The 22264-nt window shown below is 34.4% G+C and overlaps 1 protein-coding gene across 1 annotated transcript in view; it reads left to right on the forward strand.

The window, feature by feature from the left end:
* Positions 1–14812, forward strand: part of LOC114632256 (ephrin type-A receptor 5) — a 47263-nt gene extending 32451 nt beyond the window's left edge. The window contains exons 7-9 of the mRNA XM_028780791.1: positions 1614–1763; positions 12427–12620; positions 14177–14812. Of these exons, the coding sequence (XP_028636624.1) occupies positions 1614–1763; positions 12427–12620; positions 14177–14336 (504 nt within the window). The 3' untranslated portion in view covers positions 14337–14812. The remainder of the gene's footprint in view (positions 1–1613; positions 1764–12426; positions 12621–14176) is intronic.
* The last annotated feature ends 7452 nt before the right edge of the window (positions 14813–22264 follow it).

Genomic DNA, 22264 nt, shown 5'->3' on the forward strand with positions numbered 1-22264 from the left:
GTTTGTAGAAAATATGTGTAATGAGAAATAATCGGCCTTGTGAATCTCAGAAGTTAGTGATACACACGTATTATTCCAATAAACAGTAGAACAATTTAGGGATGAAGCTCGGCATAATCAATAAACTACAAATTGGAAAAGGTAATTAAATCATAACATGCAAAACATAACAATTTTCCAGCACTCTGAATTCTCAGTATACTAAGATAAGACCATTCCTGGGAGCCAAAATTTCAAGGCCAATCTAGTCTACAAAGCAAGATTTTTATTTTAAAATACAAAGCAATATAAATGTAATCAACAGCTGGAAGTGACAGCAGCTGTTAAGAGCACATACTGCTCTAGTAAAGAACATGAGGTAAACATGAGTTAGGTTCATAACATGCACATCAGACAACCTAAACCACCTGGAACTCCAGCCCTGGAAAATCTGGGACCCTCTGCAGTACCTCCATTCATATGCACTCCCCGCCCACTACACAGAAGTAAAAATTTCAAAATTAAAAAGTTATATAAATAAATAGACAAATGAAAATAAATCAAAATAAAATAAGCATGTCATGTACATTTGTGTGTTTTATATATACTTACTAGGCAAAACAACTTCCAAAAAAATATTTCAGACATATTATTTTGAGTGGTGTGTGTGTGTGTGTGTGTGTGTACAAATATATTAAGCCTAAGTTTAATTCCTTCCAAAATGTTAATCATAACTTTAAACTTATTTCCCCCAAAAGCTTGAAAGTTTGGTTTTGTAGTGGAAATTTCTCTCTCTTTTTTGTTTTTTGCTATCTTTTTATTATTCTTTTCTACAATGAACAGGTGTAAAGTAATCTTTTTACAAAAAAAATTCTGAGTCTCTTTCAACATGCATTAGCAAATAGACAGAAAAATAACTTTAAAATGAGTTTTTCCTGAATACCTCAAGCTCAATAAATTATTGATTAGTTCAGTTAAACAATAGCATTTTTTTAGGTTCAACATTCTAACTGAGCAAAAACCAAAGTATATTATTAAAAGGAGAAAAGTCAAGCTTTACAGAAATAAAATATGTCAAGGGATAGATATCTTTTAGTGTTTGGTATGTAGAATTCCCCTGCTTGTCTTACAAACTGTTAAATAACTCAGAGTTTTATTTAACAACTGAGACATTCCACTTATAATTCTGTACTTTAATAAAAGGCATGCAGAGCCCTTAACTTTTATTTAGAGTCCTTGACTTTCCCAATGCTCAGCATACACTGTATTGATGTGCTTGAATACCTCCCGCCCCTACTCAGAGCTGCCATCCTGAGCACTATAATTGAGATGTAGGTCCTGTATGCTTTCCAAGCGTCAAACAGAATTTATAGCAGAAACCTTCCCGACAGCCAATTAGTTGTTAGTCTACAAGTGCTCATGGGCTGGGAGATGGGAAAAGAGACTGCCTGCTGTCAAACAGATTCACTTAAAAATGTTACATCTCTTTCTAGATCTTCTCAAACAAGACACAGTATCCCTAGATATCCTTGAAGTATGCAAGAATATGAATATATGTATATATTAATATTTATATAGGAATATACATATGTATATTTACATATATATGTATATGTGTGTGATTTTAATTTTAGGGAGGCAAAATTCCAATCAGATGGACTGCCCCAGAAGCAATTGCTTTTCGAAAGTTCACCTCTGCCAGTGATGTCTGGAGCTATGGAATTGTAATGTGGGAAGTTGTGTCTTATGGAGAGAGACCCTACTGGGAGATGACCAATCAGGATGTAAGTACAGAGATATTCTTTCTCTCTCAAGTTGAGAGTGAAATGTTTTGTCCTTTGAGTAGAGACTCTTAGTAGTATTTTAATTGTGGAAATGACAGTTACTTGAAAAATATGAAATACTTTGTTTACATTCTGATGCATTCGTTGCTATTGAAATATCCTTTATGCAAGAGCTAAATGTGAGATGAGATAAAGGAAAATAAAGTAAGGAAAAAAAACTCCTCAAATCTCTTGTCAAGTAGATTTAGCTGTACCATAGTGTTGCTTCACTCGGTTCATGTCCATATTATTTCGGAAGATGAAATGGGAGCAACCATATAAGAATGAGTGCTGAATGGCTAGCGTTTGAAATATAAGATGAGTTACACTGTGCATTTAATAGGTAGAAATGTGAATATTCTTGTTACAATAGAAATATAATTAATTTTTAGAAGTATATAAAGCTAACATGAAAGAAAACATTGAACAGTTTTCTTTCCAAGTTCAAATGCTTATGTTATGATGGCTAGGAGAGGTATAGTTTTAGCTTTGATCATTTCCCATCATTAATATTCAATACATCCTCTTTAATTCTGAATATGAAATTTGATATTTTCTTTCTGTTAATAATTATATAGACATATAGATTGTATTGATGATCCTTGGAGCACTGATTCTCATCCAGTGGTTCACAACCCCTTTGGGGGTAAAATGACTCTTTCACAGGCTCCTTTATGAGATTTCTTGTATATCAGATAGTTCCATTATGACCCATTGAAATAAAAAAAGGACACTTATGAAGTAACAGTGAAAATAATTTTATGGTTGGGGATCCATGCTCGTGTGTAATTATAGTAAACAATCACAGCATTAGGAGGTTAAGAACAACTCCTTAGTAGTATGATATTAACTACTTACCAACGAATAGCTCATTATTTCTTTGCAAATTATGTATATTGAACAATATTAACTCAATAGTGTGCTTATTGGAAACATTGTTTTTGTTCTCCAATTCCTTCTTGTATCCTAACATTGTAGCATCTCCTTTCCTTTGTGTGCTGTCGGGAGTTCATAGCAGATACTATGAGTTTGCAGTTCATTTTGTTTGCAACAATAATTCCAGACAAGCAATTAACACTGATGTTTGAAGCCCAGCCAAAACTATATCTCAGGTGCATTTCAAGCTATAAACCCCAACTGTGGGCTATAGCAACACAAGTTATGCAAATAGTTGTTCCTTTTCATTTATACAAATCTGTATTTGGATTAATCCAGTTTTGTCTAAGTAGAGAAGCAGAAAACTTCAGACAAATTTGATTTTTACTGATAAGTTGTTAACACCTGTTATGAACAAACACCTGGATATCAATACACATTAATACTTTTTATTTAAGGTATGCGTCTATCTATGTTCTACAAAGATACCTATAAGAGTTTTCTGGAAAGGCCAACGAGGACAATGCAGTGTAGCTGACATGTTAAAGCTACTGTATCTTGCTGCTCATTTCCCTTCTCATGATCTCTTGCCTCAGCATGCCTGTGTTTCCTGCTAGGAGCACTCCATTTCTCCAACTTTGTAATGATTAATTCAGGCTGTAATGCCAAGTCTATATTCTTTAATTTTCCTTAAGTGGGTAGCCAGAGAAACATCTCAGCTTTCTCTGGATTTACATCTTAGTATTTTTCTCCCATGGCCTCAGCAGATGATAGTGATGAGTTCCTTCAGCCCTCTGTAGTCACCTACAATTGTTATAGTTTATTTTGTAACCAACTCACTTGGATTGAGAAAGTGAGTATTGACATATACTTCTTTACAACTAGTGGAGAAGAGTCTCTATTGTCTTCATTCTTGAGCTTTAAGGCATGGAGCTACATCAAAAAATATCATTCAATTCCTGTAATATGTGTTTGTCTATAAATTCAACCTATATAAATAAATATTTTAAGATTATATTTGTATATGTATACTTAACACATTACAGGGATGTTATTATTATTTCTTCTTTTCAATGGAAAACTGGGGCATAGAGAAGCTCAGTGATTTTCTTAATGTCACAAAATAATGAAATTTACAGTAGACATATCAACTTTTCACATACTTTTTAAAATCTATGATTTACCACAATTGCTATGATTTATAGAAATTGAATTATTATGTACCAATGCTCTCTGTGTCCCAACCATATCATCCTTCAAAATGAATGACACATTAGATATAAAATTCAATACATAGCGACTAATCTAGATTGAAGATAGCTAGACAAAGATTTGTTTTCTACAAATCTTTATTTTTCATGTGTATACCAGGTACTCACATCATCTTTGCACCATCGTAGTTTTGCTTTTAATTTGTGCCAAGGTTCATTTTCTTTTGTATGTGCTGTCACAAAGCCCTCAAACGACAAGCCATACCATGTATGGATTCTATATCATTCTATAGAAATACCATTCCCTTGTTTGCCAGCCTCCAAAGTTACTTCTCCTCATGCCTGAGATATTTTGAGTTCTGATTTAATAGTCCTTCTTAATTGTGCAATGAATCCTTCAGTCCCCACATACCAGATTTTTGTATTATATCAGGTAGAGTTGAAATTATAATAGATGAAGTCATAGATCAAACTATGACTCTGATTGAAGATGAATTTTGCTGTGTATCTTTATGGATATTTTCTAAGATTGCCCAGAGTCCAGACACAGGAAGTCTACACTGTTAGATGTTTTACTTTTCTCCACAAGTCTCTCCCCTTTTAGCTACACCTACCTGGCTACCCAAAACTTACCAAATTTGCTGAATTCTCTAGGGTTTGGTTGAAGTGACCCAAGCTAGAATCATCTGAGGGCAGGGAACAACAATTTAAAAAGAAATATCTTGGTAAGATTGGGTCTTCAGTCAGGACTGAGGAATATTTCTTTCAGTTGATGATTGATGTGGGAGGACTCGGGCCATTGTGGCATCCCTAGGTAAATAGTCCTCAAGTTTATAAGAAAACGAACTGAGAATTATGTAAAACGAACTGAGAATTATATGAGAAGTAAACCAATAAGCAACATTTCTCCATGGCCACTGCTTCAATTCCTGCCTCTAGGCTCTTGCCTTGATTTCCTACCCTGATTTCCCTCAGGAATGGACTATAGACCTTAAGCTGAAATAGATCCTTTCTCCCTCATTTTGTGTTATTATGACAATAGAAACATATGACATTGCCAAGTACCCTAAGTGTAAGAATAAGCTTCAGTGCATGTTAGCAAACTCTGTACTAAAAGCCCCTGGTCAACTCCACAATTTGGCAGGTAAATCCATGTCAGTGTTTTAGTAGGTCGACAATATAGTTGCAGGGAAAAAGACATTGGGGTTGGAAGCTTAAGGACTTATGGACTATATACTCATCTTTCTTCCCACTGTGATCTATATCTGCATGTATCTCATATACTAAATCGCCATCTTTATACTTTTTAGATTTTTAATTCTTTGGTGATTCATAGCTTATTTGGTACTGTAGCATTATGTAATATTTCTGTCACGGCTGCTATCTTTGTTGCTTTTATCATTAGTCCTTATTCCCTGTTAGTTTATGTTGCTTATTTCATTTATTTCAGTTTATTATTCTGGGGGGGTTATCATTTTCTAACTAACATTTCAAGAAAAAATAGAAGGAAATAGGAATGCTGTATCTTCAAGTATAATATAAAAAGGAATACTAGTAGTAAGTTTTGGTCAGATCTACTCATGTATATGAACCTTACAACAAATGCTCATCTACTCACAAATCTTTCGAAAAAGTGCCTCTAAGTACAATGTAGAGTAGTATTTGTTTGCTTTTAGTCATCAGTGACAGTTCATTTCTGGATCCTGTATTAAGTGGATTGTGCTTCAACTTCTCCCTAAATTTTACACAAACAACCACACATCAGAAACACTGAACTCAATAATCACTGATTTTCATTGATGAGGGGGATGGTGGAGGGAAGAAATCACATAAAAATAAACAAACAAAAAACAACCTCAGAGATGATTCTACAATTTCAGAACTTAAGTCCTAAGATTATATAATCCCTACAATCCTGATACTATCAATTAAACCTTGATATTAATTCCTGATATGATCTGATTCAAAAGAGGGATTTTGTTATCATAAAGTGTAATCTTACAAATTCATCAAAAATACTCTAAATCTCACAGAATCTTCCTCTGTGCCAGGAAGAGGAATAATACAGAACACAATCATCTCCTTTTGATTCAGGATTGCTTCTAGCATCACAGAGCAAAAGGAGTCACAATGAAAATGCACATGGATGAGTGAGGTGATCTTAAGAAATATGAATCCATGAACTCCGAAGAACTGAGAGTATCCTATAGTTAGTGGAATCCAGTTTGTTACTAGAAAACATTTTATATGTCAAGACTTTCCATAACACAAAATAAAAAAATTAATATTTCATGATGTAACACTTTTATATTTAAACACAGTGACATTCTTTGTTATGTATTCCTGAACATATGAGTAAGTATGTTCTATTAAAGACATAAATTCAAGATAGATTATAATTATACTAATCTGGTTTCTACTCCTGCATCTGATTTTCTTTGTCTTTTCATGGGCAATTTATTTTCAATTCATTTTGTTTTAATTCTGCAAGTGCTAATTCAATAGATTTATTACTGCTTTTGATAAACTACAATGTCCATAACAGGTTACAAGAATACAGAGCTGTAAAGTGCATCGACCTACTTTTGTAATGGGGGTACCTCTACTACCAATCCTATACAGTTTCTAATTTTTGATGTGGATATTTTATACACATATGTGTATATCAGATTCTGTAAATCACAATAAATAACTGGTTGTCTTAGAGCATTCTGTATTATAGTAGCAGAATATTTAATGCCAAAATAGCATATATTTAATTACTTTTCTACTGTTACTAAAATACACCACAACAAAGGCAACTTGTAAATGAAATCATTTAATTGGGCTTCTAATTTCATAGGTCTAGGGCTTCCTCAATCCTGGGCAGCGTTGCAGCAAGCAGTAAATACTTTGGCTGGAGAGGCACTGAGAGCTCACATCTCAATGTACAAATAGAAATTAAGGACGCACCCCCCAGTGACGTAGCCCCCTTTAAAACGAAAAGAAAACCAAGCACAAACCAAACAATCAGACAAAAACCAAATTATTTCTTCCAAAACACAATGGTATGGAACATACATTAACATATCTGGTGGGGGCTGGGGTGGGGTGTGGGAGACAGGGAATAAACCAAAATATAATACACAACAAATACCAAATCCTGTAGCTCTCTATCCAGTGTCTAACCATTTAGATAGCTCTAGCTTGGCAGCTTTACTTCCTGTGGCGTGCATCTCTGGCTAGTTCCACTGTCTGTGTCCCGATTTCTTTGTCCGATATGTAATGGCTCTTGCATGTCTAACATTTTGGAGCCTTCAGTGAGATCCTGGCTTCCTGTCTGCAGCTTTATGCAATGACCTCTAGGGTCTTTAGCCCTCTCACAACATTCTTTCATGTTGGGACTGCCTTGGTACACACTGCCTGGCCCAGCAGTTCTCGGGGAGCAAGATGACTTTACTCATATTTCTTTCCTGGCTCAAAGGCCAGAGCTACATAAACAAGAATGCAAAATTTGGCTACAAATTTGGAGTGTATCCCGGCCCCTTGAATCATATTTACAGTTCCTTTGACTTGTATTCTTTTATTAATTAATTATTTTATTTGTCTACATCCCAAATATTGCTCCTTTCATTCCAGTCTCCCATCCCATAGTCCTTCCTCACATATCCTCTCCCTTTTACTTCCCTTCCTCCCTGGGATCCCCCTTCCCTGGGGAATCAAGTCTCTACAGTATTAGAAACAACTTCTCCCACTGAGGTCAGATAAGTCAGTCGTCTGCTATACATGTCCCGGAGGCCTCAGAAAAGCTGATGTGTGTTCTTTTGTTAGTGGCTTAGTCTCTGGGAGCTCCCAGGAGTCGGAGTTAGTTGACACTGTTGTTCTTCCTATGGCCTTGCTATCGCTTTCAGCTCCTTCAGTCCTTCCTCTAACTCTTCCATAGTGGCCCCCGACCTCCTTTCAATGATTGGCTATAAGTATCTACCTCTGTCTCAGTCTTCTGCTGGTAGACGTGTATTTTTGTCGTTTTGTGTTCATTTTATTGGAAGCTTCCTTGTGCAGGCTTTTGCCTTGATGGAACGCTTCCCCTTTTATCCCAATTTAAATCTTCATCTCCTTATCTCTCTCGTCACATGGTTTGAGTTTAATAGTAAGCGTCCTGGCTGCCCCTTTTCTTCTCAAACTGTACATTTTGTATTCCTTTTTGCCCTACTTGTTCATGTTCATTGTAAGGCTGCATTAGCATAACTAATGTTGCCCATTACAGGACAGAGTCAGTGTTAGACTCTCAGGAAATGTCCTCCAAAGAAAGTAGACCCTACCTTTAAATTTAGCCTTGACCTCAGGCATGCTCTTAGGGAGAGGGCGGAAACCACCTACATTATTTGCAAAAGAATCACAAGCATGATTATTAATTTGCGCTCCACCCCATACTCACAGATCAGGCCTCTGTAGTCCACATAGTTCTCAGCTCTAGAGTCTTTCAAAATCCAATCAGGGAGTCACACTTATCTCCATTTACAACGATCAACTACTTTCCTTGTCCAAAAAATCCCAAATCTTCCATATTCTTTCAGGAACATTATCACTTGGCCCGTCATAAATATGACCCACTTCCCGGTGCAAACTACTGTATCAATTACTTTTCAACTGTTCTGATAAAGCCCCATAACCAAAGCAATTTTGAATTGAATTGCACTTAAGGTTCCAGAGGGTTACAGGGCAAATTACAGCACAAGCAAATTACAGGACTATTGGCTAGAGTAACAAATGAGATCTTAACATCTTGATACACAAGCCAATTAAGCAAAGATCACACTGGGAATGGCATGAGACTGTTGAAACTTCAAAGCCTCCCCACCCCCAGTGACACATGTGTACATTCTAAATCTTTCTTTGCTGTTCCTCCAGCTGAGGAAGAACCATCCAAACATAACACCCTAGGAAGCCATTATCATTCAAAGCACCACAGCATATAAAGAAAATAGGTTTATTGACTTATTCAAGATTCTGAAGGATGAAAAGTCCAAACAGCATGCAGCCAGGTCATCTGAGATACAAACTCCTGGAAGCAGCAAAGAATAATAAAGAAACAGGGAGGAAAAAAATAATTCAGTACAATTAGAAAGGTAATTATTCTTTACTGGGAATGATCCATTCTGACATCATTGACTTCCACTAGATTTTACCTCTTCTAGAGTCACCTGTCAACCCACTGAATGATGGTAGTGCTTCCACCATGTGAACCTCTAGGACACAGAGCAGATAGACAAAACCATTGTTCTTATATTAAAGTCAAGAAATTGGTTTAATTTATCCACTTGACAATTATATATAAAAAATAGATGCTCAAATTAAAGTATTGAAATAATACTTTAAGTTTTGCATATTGTTTTGAAAACTTACCATGAGGTAAAGTGAGGTAAATGAGGTAAAATCATGAGGACTGTATGTGCATCTTCTGCAACCATCATTTTGCCCTCCAACTCCTCTCTGTGTAATATTACTGTGGCACACATATACTCTAAAAAAACGAACAGAATCAATTGAAAACATTGAGAGAATAGCATACTGCAAAATACTAATTTTTGAGTAAATGTTCACTAAGTTAATAACATTTACTGAATTAAGCTGCTGTCTTTAGACCTCTATGTCAGCCTTAGGACACTAAAAAAATATCATCTCATAAAAAATTAAAGGACAAAACACACAAGTAAATAAGTGAAGTTCCATTAAAGTATAAGCACAAATGGTACCATGAATACATTCTTTGTCAGGTTTGACATTTTTTTCCAATTTCCAAATTTCAATTGGGAGTTATTTTTTATCCTTTGTTTATCTTTAATCTTTTTGTACAGTCCAGACTTTATCCCCCTCCCAGTCCACCCTCTGACTGTTCTGCATCCCATACCTCCACCCCCTATCATCTCCATTGTCTCCAAGAGGATGTGCCTACTCCCCTATCCTCCACCCCACCAGACCTCCCCACTCCTTGGGGCCTCAAGTCTCTTGAGGGTTACGTGTATCTTCTCTCACTGAAGCTAGACCTGGCAGTCCTCTGCTGTATATGTGTTGGAGGCCTCATGTCAGCTGGTATATGCTGCCTAGTTGGTGGTTCAGTGTCTGAGAGATCTCAGAGGTCCAAGTTAATTGAGACTGCTCGTCTTCCTATAAGGTTGCCCTCCTCCTCAGCTTCTTCCAGCTTTCCTTTCAACCACAGGGGTCAGCAGCTTCTGTCCATTGGTTGGATGTAAATATCTGACATTTTCAGCTGGTTTTTGGGGCCTTTATGAGGGCAGCCATGATAGGCCCCTTTTCGTGAGAACGCTATATAACATCAGTAATAGTGTCAGGCCTTGAGGGCTCTCATTGAGCTGGATCCTACTTTGGGCCTGTCGCTGGACATCCATTTTTTCAGTCTCTTCTCCATTTTTGTCCCAGCAGTTCTTTCAGAAAGGAAAAATTATGGGTCAGAGTTTTGACTGTGGGATGGCAACCCCATCTCTCACTTAATGGCCTGTCATTCTGGCAGGGGATAGGCTCTACAAACTTTCTCTCCCCAATGTAGGGCATTTCATCTAAGGTCCCTCCCTTTGAGTCCTAAGAGTCTCTCACCTCCCAGGTCTCTGTTATATTCTAGTGGGTCCCTTCAACCTCCTCCCTCCCAAGGTTGCCTATTTCTTTCTGCTGGCCCTCAGGACTTCAGTCCTTTTCCCTCACCCAATACCAGATCATGTAGGGGGTTTCATCAAAGGTTTCTCCCTTAGAGTCCTGAGAATCTCTCACCTCCCAGGTCTATGGTTCATCCTAGAGGGGGGAATTATTTTCTAATCTATTGTTTTTATTTTCCAAGCTGCTTGTGCTTTTAGCGCATCAGCTAAATTACAGTTGCTAAAAATAGTAGCTTGCAGAGTTTGCCTTTTGATATATATATATATATATATATATATATATATATATATATATATATAAGTTAAATAGGTTAACTACAATAGAACAATGCTGAGGTCACTTGTCTGCAGTATTCCAATTATTTGTCAGATTACTTTAATGATCCTTCTTATTTTACTGCCTCTACATTGAGCTTCTTAGACTGCATTATGTTATAAATTTATTTGGTGGATAGCAACTATAACAACGTCAGGTTGTTATAAGCCTTTTGCTTATGGTCCTAGCATTTATATCCCCAAAGTAGTCACTGTACCAGTTAGATTCTGGTAAATTATGATTGGGATATCCCCATTCACCTCAGATAAAAAGAAGCCCCATGTTAAACCTGATAATACTTCTTTCATGAATATGATAACTTCAAGATAACAGAAATCACCTTTCAGTGTGATGCACTTGACCTCCTTGATTTCTGATATCTTTCACCTCTACTTTCTAGTCACATACACTATGCAGATGTAGTTTTTTCTTCCCATCGGCCACCACATTCAATCACTTCATTCCCTTTATTGTAAAGGAACTGCCTTATCTCCAATTCTTGAAAATTATCCTTATAAAATGCTTTTGCTGGTTCTATTTTATAGTTAGTTGAACAGTACCTAAGTGATTTGGGGGATAAGATTAAACTTTCTGAAAGCATATTTATAATATGTTTTTGAGAATACATTCCTTAATAATATTTGGGAATATTTTTATAAATGAATTAAAGAGACTTTAGAAATACAAATATATATTATTTGCGGTTAAATATTTTGATGTCAGAACCAACATTATGCATGTTTTTTTTAATCCCCACAAAGGGATTGATGCTCATACATGTGTTTAAAATAAATATTCGTAATTCCTTTGCCAGTAGATACTCATTTCAAATTCCTGACAGAAATCCAAAGATGATAATAAACAGTCAGACCTTGACATTATTAAATGATACATGAGACAGTTATGCTAATTTAGCCTTAGACTTATCCATCATTTACCATCCAAAAGTCTCTTTTGAAATAAAATTGCTATTCCAGCACTTTGAAAATGTGACTGCAAATACATTTTTTTTAAAAAAAAAAAATAAAGACGATATACATTCAGGGACATTGCAAAAACTTATGATCTTTATTTTATTCTAAAATGTAAAAATGATTAAAATATGGACTATTTATGGCAATTAGTTTAGTAAATTATTTGTGGAGACAAAAGTTACAGGTAAAAATCACCAGCATTTAGGTTTTGGTCTTATTTTGATCTTTGATGTTGATCTTTGAGACAGGGTCTCTCTACTTAGTGCTGGCTATCCCATAAGTCAGTATGTAGACAAGGCTGGCCTTGAACTCACAGAAATCAACTACCTGCCTCTCCTCCCTATTGCTGAGATTAAAAAACAAACATACCTTCACTCCCAGCTGGCCATTTAAATTTTAAACATGTTCAAATGGTCTATTTAAAAAAAAAATGTTTCACAGCAAATAAAAGTAGTTGTGGTTTATAAAATAGTAATTTTGGTCACTAAAACAAAGGTAAGAATCAAGACAGAAGTTAGATGGAGGATTTTCTCAGACTCTTCTGCGTTATGTTACATTAGTGGTGGTATGGACCTGGTTCTCTTCTGCTTTGCACAGGTGATCAAGGCAGTGGAAGAAGGCTACCGCCTGCCAAGCCCCATGGATTGTCCTGCTGCTCTCTATCAGTTAATGTTGGATTGCTGGCAGAAAGATCGAAACAGCCGGCCCAAGTTTGATGAAATAGTCAACATGCTGGACAAGCTGATACGAAACCCAAGTAGTTTGAAGACATTGGTGAATGCGTCAAGCAGGTACAAGGCCAGATTTGAATAATTTTCCTGAGTATATCCAATCAGGTTGATGTCATAAATATGTTATCAATTTAGTCAGTTATGTATTAATATGCAAGTCTGTATGTCATTAGTTTATTTAACTATAATCTTCCATAATATTTCAACCCTTGAAAGTAAAAAAGAATGAGCAATTATAACTAAAAGGACATTTGCCTTACCTAGTTGTGTAAATTGTCATTGTTATGAAAATAAATGCACAGCTCCATTGAAATAGCATTAGAAAACAGGGTTCAAATGTGTTCGGAGCCTACGTCCAGATAGAGACATCAGATTAAAGAAAGCTAAGGAAGCACTGGTGCCTTTTAATCTGGCCGTCTAACTGTGATTACCCATGAACTCTTTAGAATATATTTCAGCAATGGTGATTTACATATAATTACACCATACCATCCAATTTATGAACAGTGATGACAGTGAGGACCTATTTGCTTGTACAGAGATATTTGGTTCATTTAGTATTCAGTTGAAGATTTAAAACTGATAAATGAATAATCTTGGAAATACGTGTACAAACCAATAACCATAGTTTCTACTTTTCTGAATTGCAAAAGGAATACATTTAAATAATATTGAGTACTTGCAAAATATAATTTTCTCCTTATCAGAAAAATATTGAAATGTTCCCTCTAATAAAAATCAAGTTGGTTCTAAATTATGAAATTTACTAGATTATCACTTTTGGTGTATTTAATGCTGATGTGTATTTTTTTTACAAGAAAGGAAATCATGCTAGTAGCTGATTTGGCTGCCTATTAAAGTGAACTGAGTAAAACTGCTGCTTACAATAAAGTTGAATAAATTCTATGATGTTTATGCAACACTTGCTTACTAGTCAGAAAGTCATTTTAACATAAGACAAAAATGAACCTTCGAAATCTGTTGATGCTCTTTGAACTTTCTAAGATAACAGCTAAAGCCTATATCTTCTTAGCAATTATTCCATATGTCATGTTCTAAATAACTACTTTAAAATTCCCTTTGGTCATGTACAATATTAAGCCATTCTCGTATTTATTTATTTGAATGATGTTGAAGTGATTGTCACAAATGAATATAAGGAAAGATGATAGGAGAAATGTACTTAATGTTCTAAATCATATTGAGTTTTCAAAATCACCATTTTACATTCTTATACATATATTTTATTCTGGTCATAGCTTGAAATTCATATGAGAAATATGGAAACTGAAATCAAGTGTATGTGAAACCTTAACTGGATATTAAAACTTTACAAAATGAATATTATTTAATGCTGTCAAAAATGAACAATGAAAAGTAATTTCCTTTATCTTTTGAAAATTTACTAGTTTATTATAAGTCCGTATTCATAATCTAAAATAAAAATCTAAGATTTATTTTTTATTTTTCCCATTTATATTTTGAATAATGATTTTATATATTTCCTATAACTTAAACTTTGTCTCAATGATTTATTGAATTTGATTGAACATTACATGTACAAATCAAAAAGGATCAGTTTGTTACTTCTAATATTTATGTTTTGTGTGTTCTAGAGTATCTACTTTGTTGGCAGAACATGGTTCTTTGGGTTCTGGGGCCTACAGATCAGTAGGTGAATGGCTGGAAGCAATCAAAATGGGCCGATACACAGAGATTTTCATGGAAAATGGATACAGTTCAATGGACGCTGTGGCTCAGGTGACCTTGGAGTGAGTAGTTTTTCTGATCATTTTTACATAGTTGTTGGGGCAAGAAATGTATATTCAGACACCAGAGTGGATGCAATCAAGAGAAAAAAAGTTAACATGTGTCCATATGTGGCAGCTTTCAAAGAAGCCTCATCTTTTTTAGCCTGTGCTGTTAACAGCTGCATGGTCCATGCTCCTTGTGTCCAGTATCTTTGCTATTTTGTTCATTCAACAGCACTTGAGTGTTCAGATAACTGGAATCACAACTCTTTGGCAAAGTACTGGTACTTTGTGTTGTGGAAAAAGATGTTTCCTTGAGTTTTTATACTGGTACTTATGTTATATGAATGTAAATATAAAACGAAACAAGCTGTAAGCACAATTGGTGTCGTTAGTCCTGTGTAACAAAAAAAAAAATAAAGAAATAGAAAACGATTAAAAAGAAAGAAAAGAAACAAAAGAAAAAGTGAAAGACAGAGAGAAAGAGAGAAAGAAAGAAAGAGAGAGAGAGATAGATAGATAGATGGATGGATAGATAGATAGATAGATAGATAGATAGATAGATAGATAGATAGATAGATAGAAAGAAAGATTTCCAAATGACAAAATGTCAGCTTTCAACAGTGAATAACCAGGTAACAGCTTAAATAAAGTTTTTCTGGCAGGAATTTCATTTAATAGCTAAATGGTGCAACTTAAATTTTGCAGTCTGAGAATATGTTAGATCCTGCCTCTGATGTGTTGTAATTTGATACAATCTCAGTGGAACCAGTTGTGCCCATTTCTGTTTGCACGTTTAAGATACAATTTATTGAATCCTATTAAATAAAAATTACTAGAGCTAAATATTGAATTCTTTAAGATTGTAAGTCATTTGTACTTTATTATATAATCTTTATGTGTAATTATTTTAGCCTAATTGCTATTTGTGAAAGTTAATTGTCCTATTATGGTTCCATCTAGAGTTCATCTAAATGAATAATGTTTTAACCTGTGCGAATATAACTGAATTCAAATGACCTGTGAATTTAAAGTTTAAAATATTGTTATAAGGACTTTAAAATATTAGGATGTTCTAAGTCACAAAACCACCGTCTGCACTCCATCCTTCCATGTAGTACCAATACTGAGAGGTTCTCCAGACATCCCTACCTATCATTCTGGCATTCTTGATTCATTGAATTCACTGCTCATCCCCAGGAAAGGTAACAGGGTACCATTTATTACCGATTAATATCACAGTCTCAGCACTGTCTTCCTTTGTACTGATCACTAAACGAACATAAAATCACAACCACTTGGCTTGATTTCTTAGTTTACTTAATTCCATTCTCACAGCTACTACTAAGTCACATCTTTTTGAAGCCATGAATGTTTTGCCCATTATTTTTTTGATGCTCAAGAATCTCATCTGTGCTGTATTTAAGACAGTTACTAAAAAAAAGAAAAATTCCTAATGATTTAAAACTATTTTTACATACTTACTATTTAATTTTTCAGTAAAAATGGTCATTTTAATTTATTAAAGTCATTTGTCATTTTATATTAAAATGATACTGTAGGTATTTCTTCTACCCAATGTCAGATTACTTGTACATATACAATAAAATTATTTGCATTAAACAATGTCTCTGTTTTTATTGAGATTATACATGGTCATATATTTAGTTAGGACTGTAACTCTTTTGTTTATCCCTTCACAGACAATACAAGAATATTAATTTATTTAGTCTATATTCTAAAATTTATTTTGGTGTGTGTGTATGTTATCTTCCTGTGAATTGTTTCAGTTCTTGGGGACCTCAAAATAATAGAAATGTGTTTAATATTATTGTGTTCTGTTTTTAGATTTTTTTAAATTTTTTTTTCCTATTTTTGTAATCTCCTAGACTCTCTTTAGTATGTGTGTACTTTCTCAAGACTGAAGATGCTCTTTATACTTGTTCTTTTCTTGTTAAACTGCCCCTTTCAGTTCACCTTTCTAGTCATTGACTGGAAACAGTAAAGTCAAAAAATGTTGTCTTTTGTAAATTACTTCAAATTTCTGAGATCCATAGTCATTATCATAATCCTTACTGGGAACTGGGCATGCTCAATCCCCATCATCAAAGAGGTAAATTTCTTTGAAGAGCTTGAAATTATTTGGAGCATGCCCTGCTGCGTGTGGTGACTTTTTATGATCACAGTATTTGTAATTAGTACGGTATATTTATCAAGACATTACTTAAAGTAAATCACAAAATAAGGAATCATCAGTTGTTCCTTGGTCAAAGGCTTAAAAGAATCATTTATATACTTCTTTGACATTAACAAAGAGAAAAATAAAATTGCCCACTGTTGATAAATAATACAAAAGAAATGAGGTAGCCACACAATTCAGGGACACGCTCTTGGAATACCCCGAACAAAACTTGTATACCTAGTTGCCACCCAATATCTAAATATTAATTTTATGGATCTTTGGAAATATTATAATAAGGCAATACAATGTTACCCTTAGAAGCCAATACGGACTGAAAACATTCTTCGTGTGTAAATGTTTATAAAAATGTTAAAACAATCAAAAAACAAATGCACAATTATTATGCATACAAAATATATTTCTCTGATGACAAGTTTAGGTGCATATTAAATGTATAAATATAAGCATTGAAAACTGTTCCAACTATACCATTGGCTGAAAGTGACCTTCATGTGGGTTATTGTGTTCATCAACTATTTGGCAATATATATATATGAGGAATAAATATTAAAGGCTTGAATATCTTGAAGTAAGATATATTTGATAAGAGTAGCTTTTAACTTTAGATACTTTTCCCCTCTCCTATCTTCTGTTCCCAAACTTTGCTATTCTGTCTGTATACAGTCATCATATTTGAATAATCATAGCTAAAGTGATGGCAATACTCTCCTATCATACATAAGTACTGTGAGTTACAATTGACAAGGGAAACTGAGCTGGAGGCAAGGAGAAAGGTGAAATCAAAGATTTCAAGTGAGGAAACCAGGAAGGGGACACTTGAAATGTAAATAAATAAAGAAAATAACCAATTTAAAAGAAAAAAGAAAAAATGATTTCAATTAAGAGCATCATTAAAGCTTTTTTGTAGATTTATTTTCTGGCTAGTGCTCTCAAACCTTGGTTATTCAGAAAATGAGGAAAATCCAGTGAGTTTAAATATTATGATAATGTTATGAAAACAGAATAGGTTCCTGAAACAGTTATATGGATAGAGTCTATGATACTAAAACATCAGTTTTCTAAATCTGGAACCCAAATTTGTGCAGTTTAACACAAATAGCTTCATTAACCCATGAAGGAAATCATTATACATAATTTAACTATGTTCTCAAAGCACACATAGGAGAGCTTGCTATTCTCTGTATTCTATGCAATTAAGCTAAAGTTCTGACAGACTTTTTTAACACGATGTCATCTCCTCAAAACAATTGAATATGCTCTTGGTAAATATATTTATCTTGCACAGACCTCATAAGTGGCTATTCAGAATTTTTTTTTTTTGAAAAAAAGTGAGGAAAAAAAAACTGGAATCACAAGGCTCCTTCATAAAACTGATAAAGGCAAAATTTTATGAAGTTGAGTGACTATTCATTTCCCTCTCTTGTCCCTTTTACTATCCAGCTAGTAGTGATGGAACTTAATGACATGGCAACAAGGTATATAAACACAATGTAGAATGAACAACTCTCTCTCTCTCTCTCTCTCTCTCTCTCTCTCTCTCTCTCTCTCTCTCTCTCTCTCTCTTTGTGTGTGTGTGTCCTCTTTCTTTCTCTGTCTGTATGTGTGTCATCTGTATCTCTGACTCTCTCTGTCTCTCTATCTTTCTCTCTCTGAAATATGTTTCTCTGTCACACACACACACACACACACACACACACAAACACACAAACAAGCACTGTATTCTAAGTAATCAAATGGGTACTCCATATGTATCAGATACTTCTTACTCTTTAGTTTATCCTACTACTTCAGAATCACAATGAAGAGTGTTTCTCATTATTTAATTCCATAAAACAATATCTGAAAAGATGTCGAAATATGATCTCAGCAACAGCATTACATTCAGTTACAGATCTGAAACATGTCAAGTCTTGTCAGTATAATGAAGTCTTCTAAGTCTTTTCATCATGTTTAACCAAGTAAGTCTGTGCATAAGGGTCCTGTGCCTGCACTAGAAACAGCCCTAAGTATTTCTCAGATAACAAGTGGTCACAAAGCCATTAATGTAATGTATATTAAGGGGACACATCTAAAACTACCAAGACATGACATGCCCTAGATGCAAAGCAAAATAAGAAAAGGACTGTTTTCTTCACCATCAGAAAATATTTCATCCCAGGAATCATTGTACACTAATGGACCCACTTCAGTTTTACACACAACGTAAAACAATAAAATGAAGATATTTATCTTACCAATATTTCTGATTACTACTACTGATCTGCCCACTTTATATATGTACGATGCAATAAAGTAGAAACTGTTATGATTGTGAGGTGGCTTATTGCTTAAAGCACTTTCTGAGCAATCATAAAGCAGCACATAAGAGGTAAGCGTCTTACAAACCCATCTCTGGGACCAGAGACAGGCAAATCCACGGCAACTCAGTAGTCAGCTACCCTATCTGCAGCAGCAAGTTCTAGGTTAAGTAACACACTCTCAGTAAATAAATGACACTCTCATTAAATAAATGAATGAATACATGACTGTAAATAAGCTAGAAATGCTCTTGAGGAAGCCAGCCAGATGTCAGCCTCTGGTAACCACACATGTCTACACTGTTGAACACATGTATGCATATACCACATGCCCACATTCAAACTCAGCACTCATGCACTCACAATGGAAGTATCAAAGAATGTTGTTGGAAATAGTGAAATGTGTGAGACCGAACTACTTACAGTATTTTAATGCCTTCGTCAAGACTGGAAAAAAGATATTCAAGCTTCAATAATTTTCTAAAACGCAGGCGTAACATTCCTACGAAGTATCTAAGAAAATTTAAATTTCCTAAATAGTTATTCTCTCTCTTTTGCATGGAAAAAAATCAATTATGAATATTTCTATTGCAAGCATATTATTAAACTGATTTGTATTCTGTGTATATCACTTTCATAATTTATAAAATAACAAATCATATTTCATCAAATACCATAGAAGTTTATTAAGAATGTATATTATTCATAAAAATGTTTAAAGTGTAATTTTGTGATTCTTTTGTAATTCCATTTTTATAAATTTCATTTATCTCTTGGAAAGAAATAAACAAAGGATGTGGGGAAAAGTAACAGAGGACAAAGGAGGGTGAAAATAATTTCAATACTCTGGCCATATGCATGTGTGTACAGAAAATGTCAGATAATACACTGACGCAGACAAGCTATTTTATGTGTCTTTAGATAGGAAGTTTAGGACAAATTTAACTTAAAATTTGTTTGTATAAGATTTTCTAGTCACATATGATTGTACACTCCTTTAATTCTAACACTTGAAAAGAGAAATTAATTGTAACTCCCATAAACACACACTATGTACCGGTATTCATTATCCAAAGGCAAATAATTTTTCAGCATAGGACACTTCTTATATTAACATATTGGATTATTTTGCAGGATAAGTATATCACATATAAAAAAGTCAAACTAGTGAATCAGTGTCACTTTAACTGAGTCAGAATATGGTGCACACACACACATACACACACACACACAAAGACCTTCAAATCAAATTGTTCTTACATGTGAAAAGTCCATTTCATTTGAGTTGGAAAATCAGTACATTTTAGGTTTGAAGTCATTCAGAGTAAACAATAATAGTTATTTTAAATGTTATTTCTATTTGAGTAATTATGAATTATGTTACTTAAATACATGTTACTTAAATAAGGAAATGTCTCTCAGGACTTAGAGTTTATCGCTTAGGATCACACTATGCAGATGACAAACATAGATTTTAAATTATAATTTTCAGTTCAAAAATGTTTTTACAATGGATTGATTATTTCCAACATCAAAATGTAATCCTTTTTCTCTTGGATATGCTCTATACTCTGCTCATAAACACCCACAAATATTCACTTTACACAATTTTTCATAAAATATTTAAAATTGCCTGAAAAATGAAAACTATGTTAAAATGAAGACTCGTTATGAAACTTCAGTGAAAACAGCAACAAAACATGAACTAAAATTGTTTTTTTTTATTTTCCACAGGCAATATTTACACAATTTCCTGTTTTATAAGTTAGTTAACTTTTGCATTTAGTGTGAAATATTTTCCAAAATTGCACACAAATATAATGAGAAATCTAAGTGCTAATTTTATAGTTAGGTACCTAGCTTTGGTCCTATCTCCTTTGTCTACTAATGTGTTCTACAGTCAAATGATTTAAAATTTCCAAATCTGTGTCTACTTACCCATAAATTAAAACTATTAAAAATTCTGTATTTTTGTGAGATGCCTTTCTAGTATGAAAAAGCTGAAAGTTTATTAATTGTTTATTAATTTTCCCCATTCTCTCTCAAACCCAGAAGCTCCCTGTTACATCCCCCCTCCTCCTGGTTCTATGAGGATGTGCCCACACCCACCCACCCACTCCCACCTTCCCGCCATCGAATTCCCCCACACTGGGGCAACCAGTCTTCACAGGACCAAGGACTTCCTCTCCCACCTATGTCCCACAAGGCCATTCTCGCCTACATATACAGCTGGAGCCATGGGTCTCTCCCTGTGTGCTCACAGACTGGTGGTTTAGACCCTGAGAGCTCTGGTTGATTGGTATTGTTGCTCTTCACATGGAGCCGCAAATCCCTTCAGCACCTTCAGTCTTCTCTCTACCTCCTCCTTTGGGAACCCCATGATAAGTTCAATGGTTAGCTGCAAGCATCCACCTCTGTATATGTCCAGCTCTGGTAAACCTCTAAGGAGACAGCTATATCAGTGTCCTGTCAGCATGATGTGTTTAATATGGAGAGAATTTCCATTAGTAACTCACCACTGTCTGAAGAACTTTATTCCTCCATAATGAGGAGTTCTTCCCTTTTAGGCTAGTATCTGTTCAGCAGAATCCAGGACAGCTGTTAAGTCACCTGCAATGTGTAGAATAGTCCTCTAATGTCATAGACTCACCTATCCAATGGGCATGCCTGCTAATATCAATTTAACTGGAAAGAAATGCAACTAAATTCAAATAATTGTTTTTTAATTTGTATTTTAATCTTCAGTTATCTATTACTGTGGTAATAATGGTGGCTTTGTTTCCAAGTGAATTTTTATTAAACATATGTTTCAATGATGATTCTCTTGCAAACCGCATCAGTCATTTTTATCCATATATTGTGCAATGAGATCTTATAATTAATATTTAATACTCACATTGTAATGAAGAAATCTAACATTGTCATAAAGACCAGTAGAATTATGTTTGTTTTTTCTCATTTCCTAAAACTCTTATAAGAAATTGAGAAAACATAAAGGAGACAAGAAATATGAAATTTTCTTAGTAGACAATTCTTTTCAAGGATGGCAAGGTTAGAAACAAGGCTTCTCAGTTTTCTTGCGCAGTGATACCTTTGTGCTACTTGACACGTCCTTGTTTTCCCAACATGATCTTGTTGTTATTGTCTTTCATTGTATTAATATCTACGAAAATTATAGGTAAAACATTAATTAAAGAAACTTTCCATTAATAGACTAATGTCTTTAGCAAGGTGATTTCTTAAAGAAATATCATATGCTAGATATATTTGTCATTTAGCATTTTGAATTATAATTGCTAAGTTTTCCTAGAATTCATACATATAATTTTCCAAATACATAGATTGATTAAATTTGTTCAAAAACCCTTTTGAGGACTAATTTCCTTTATTGGTCTATGAAATAGCATTTAAAATCCAATTTTTAGCTATGTAAGATATCATGAACTGAGGATT

This window comes from Grammomys surdaster, unplaced genomic scaffold (genome assembly GCF_004785775.1).
Source record: "Grammomys surdaster isolate TR1022 unplaced genomic scaffold, NIH_TR_1.0 372, whole genome shotgun sequence".
Lineage (NCBI taxonomy): Eukaryota > Metazoa > Chordata > Mammalia > Rodentia > Muridae > Grammomys > Grammomys surdaster.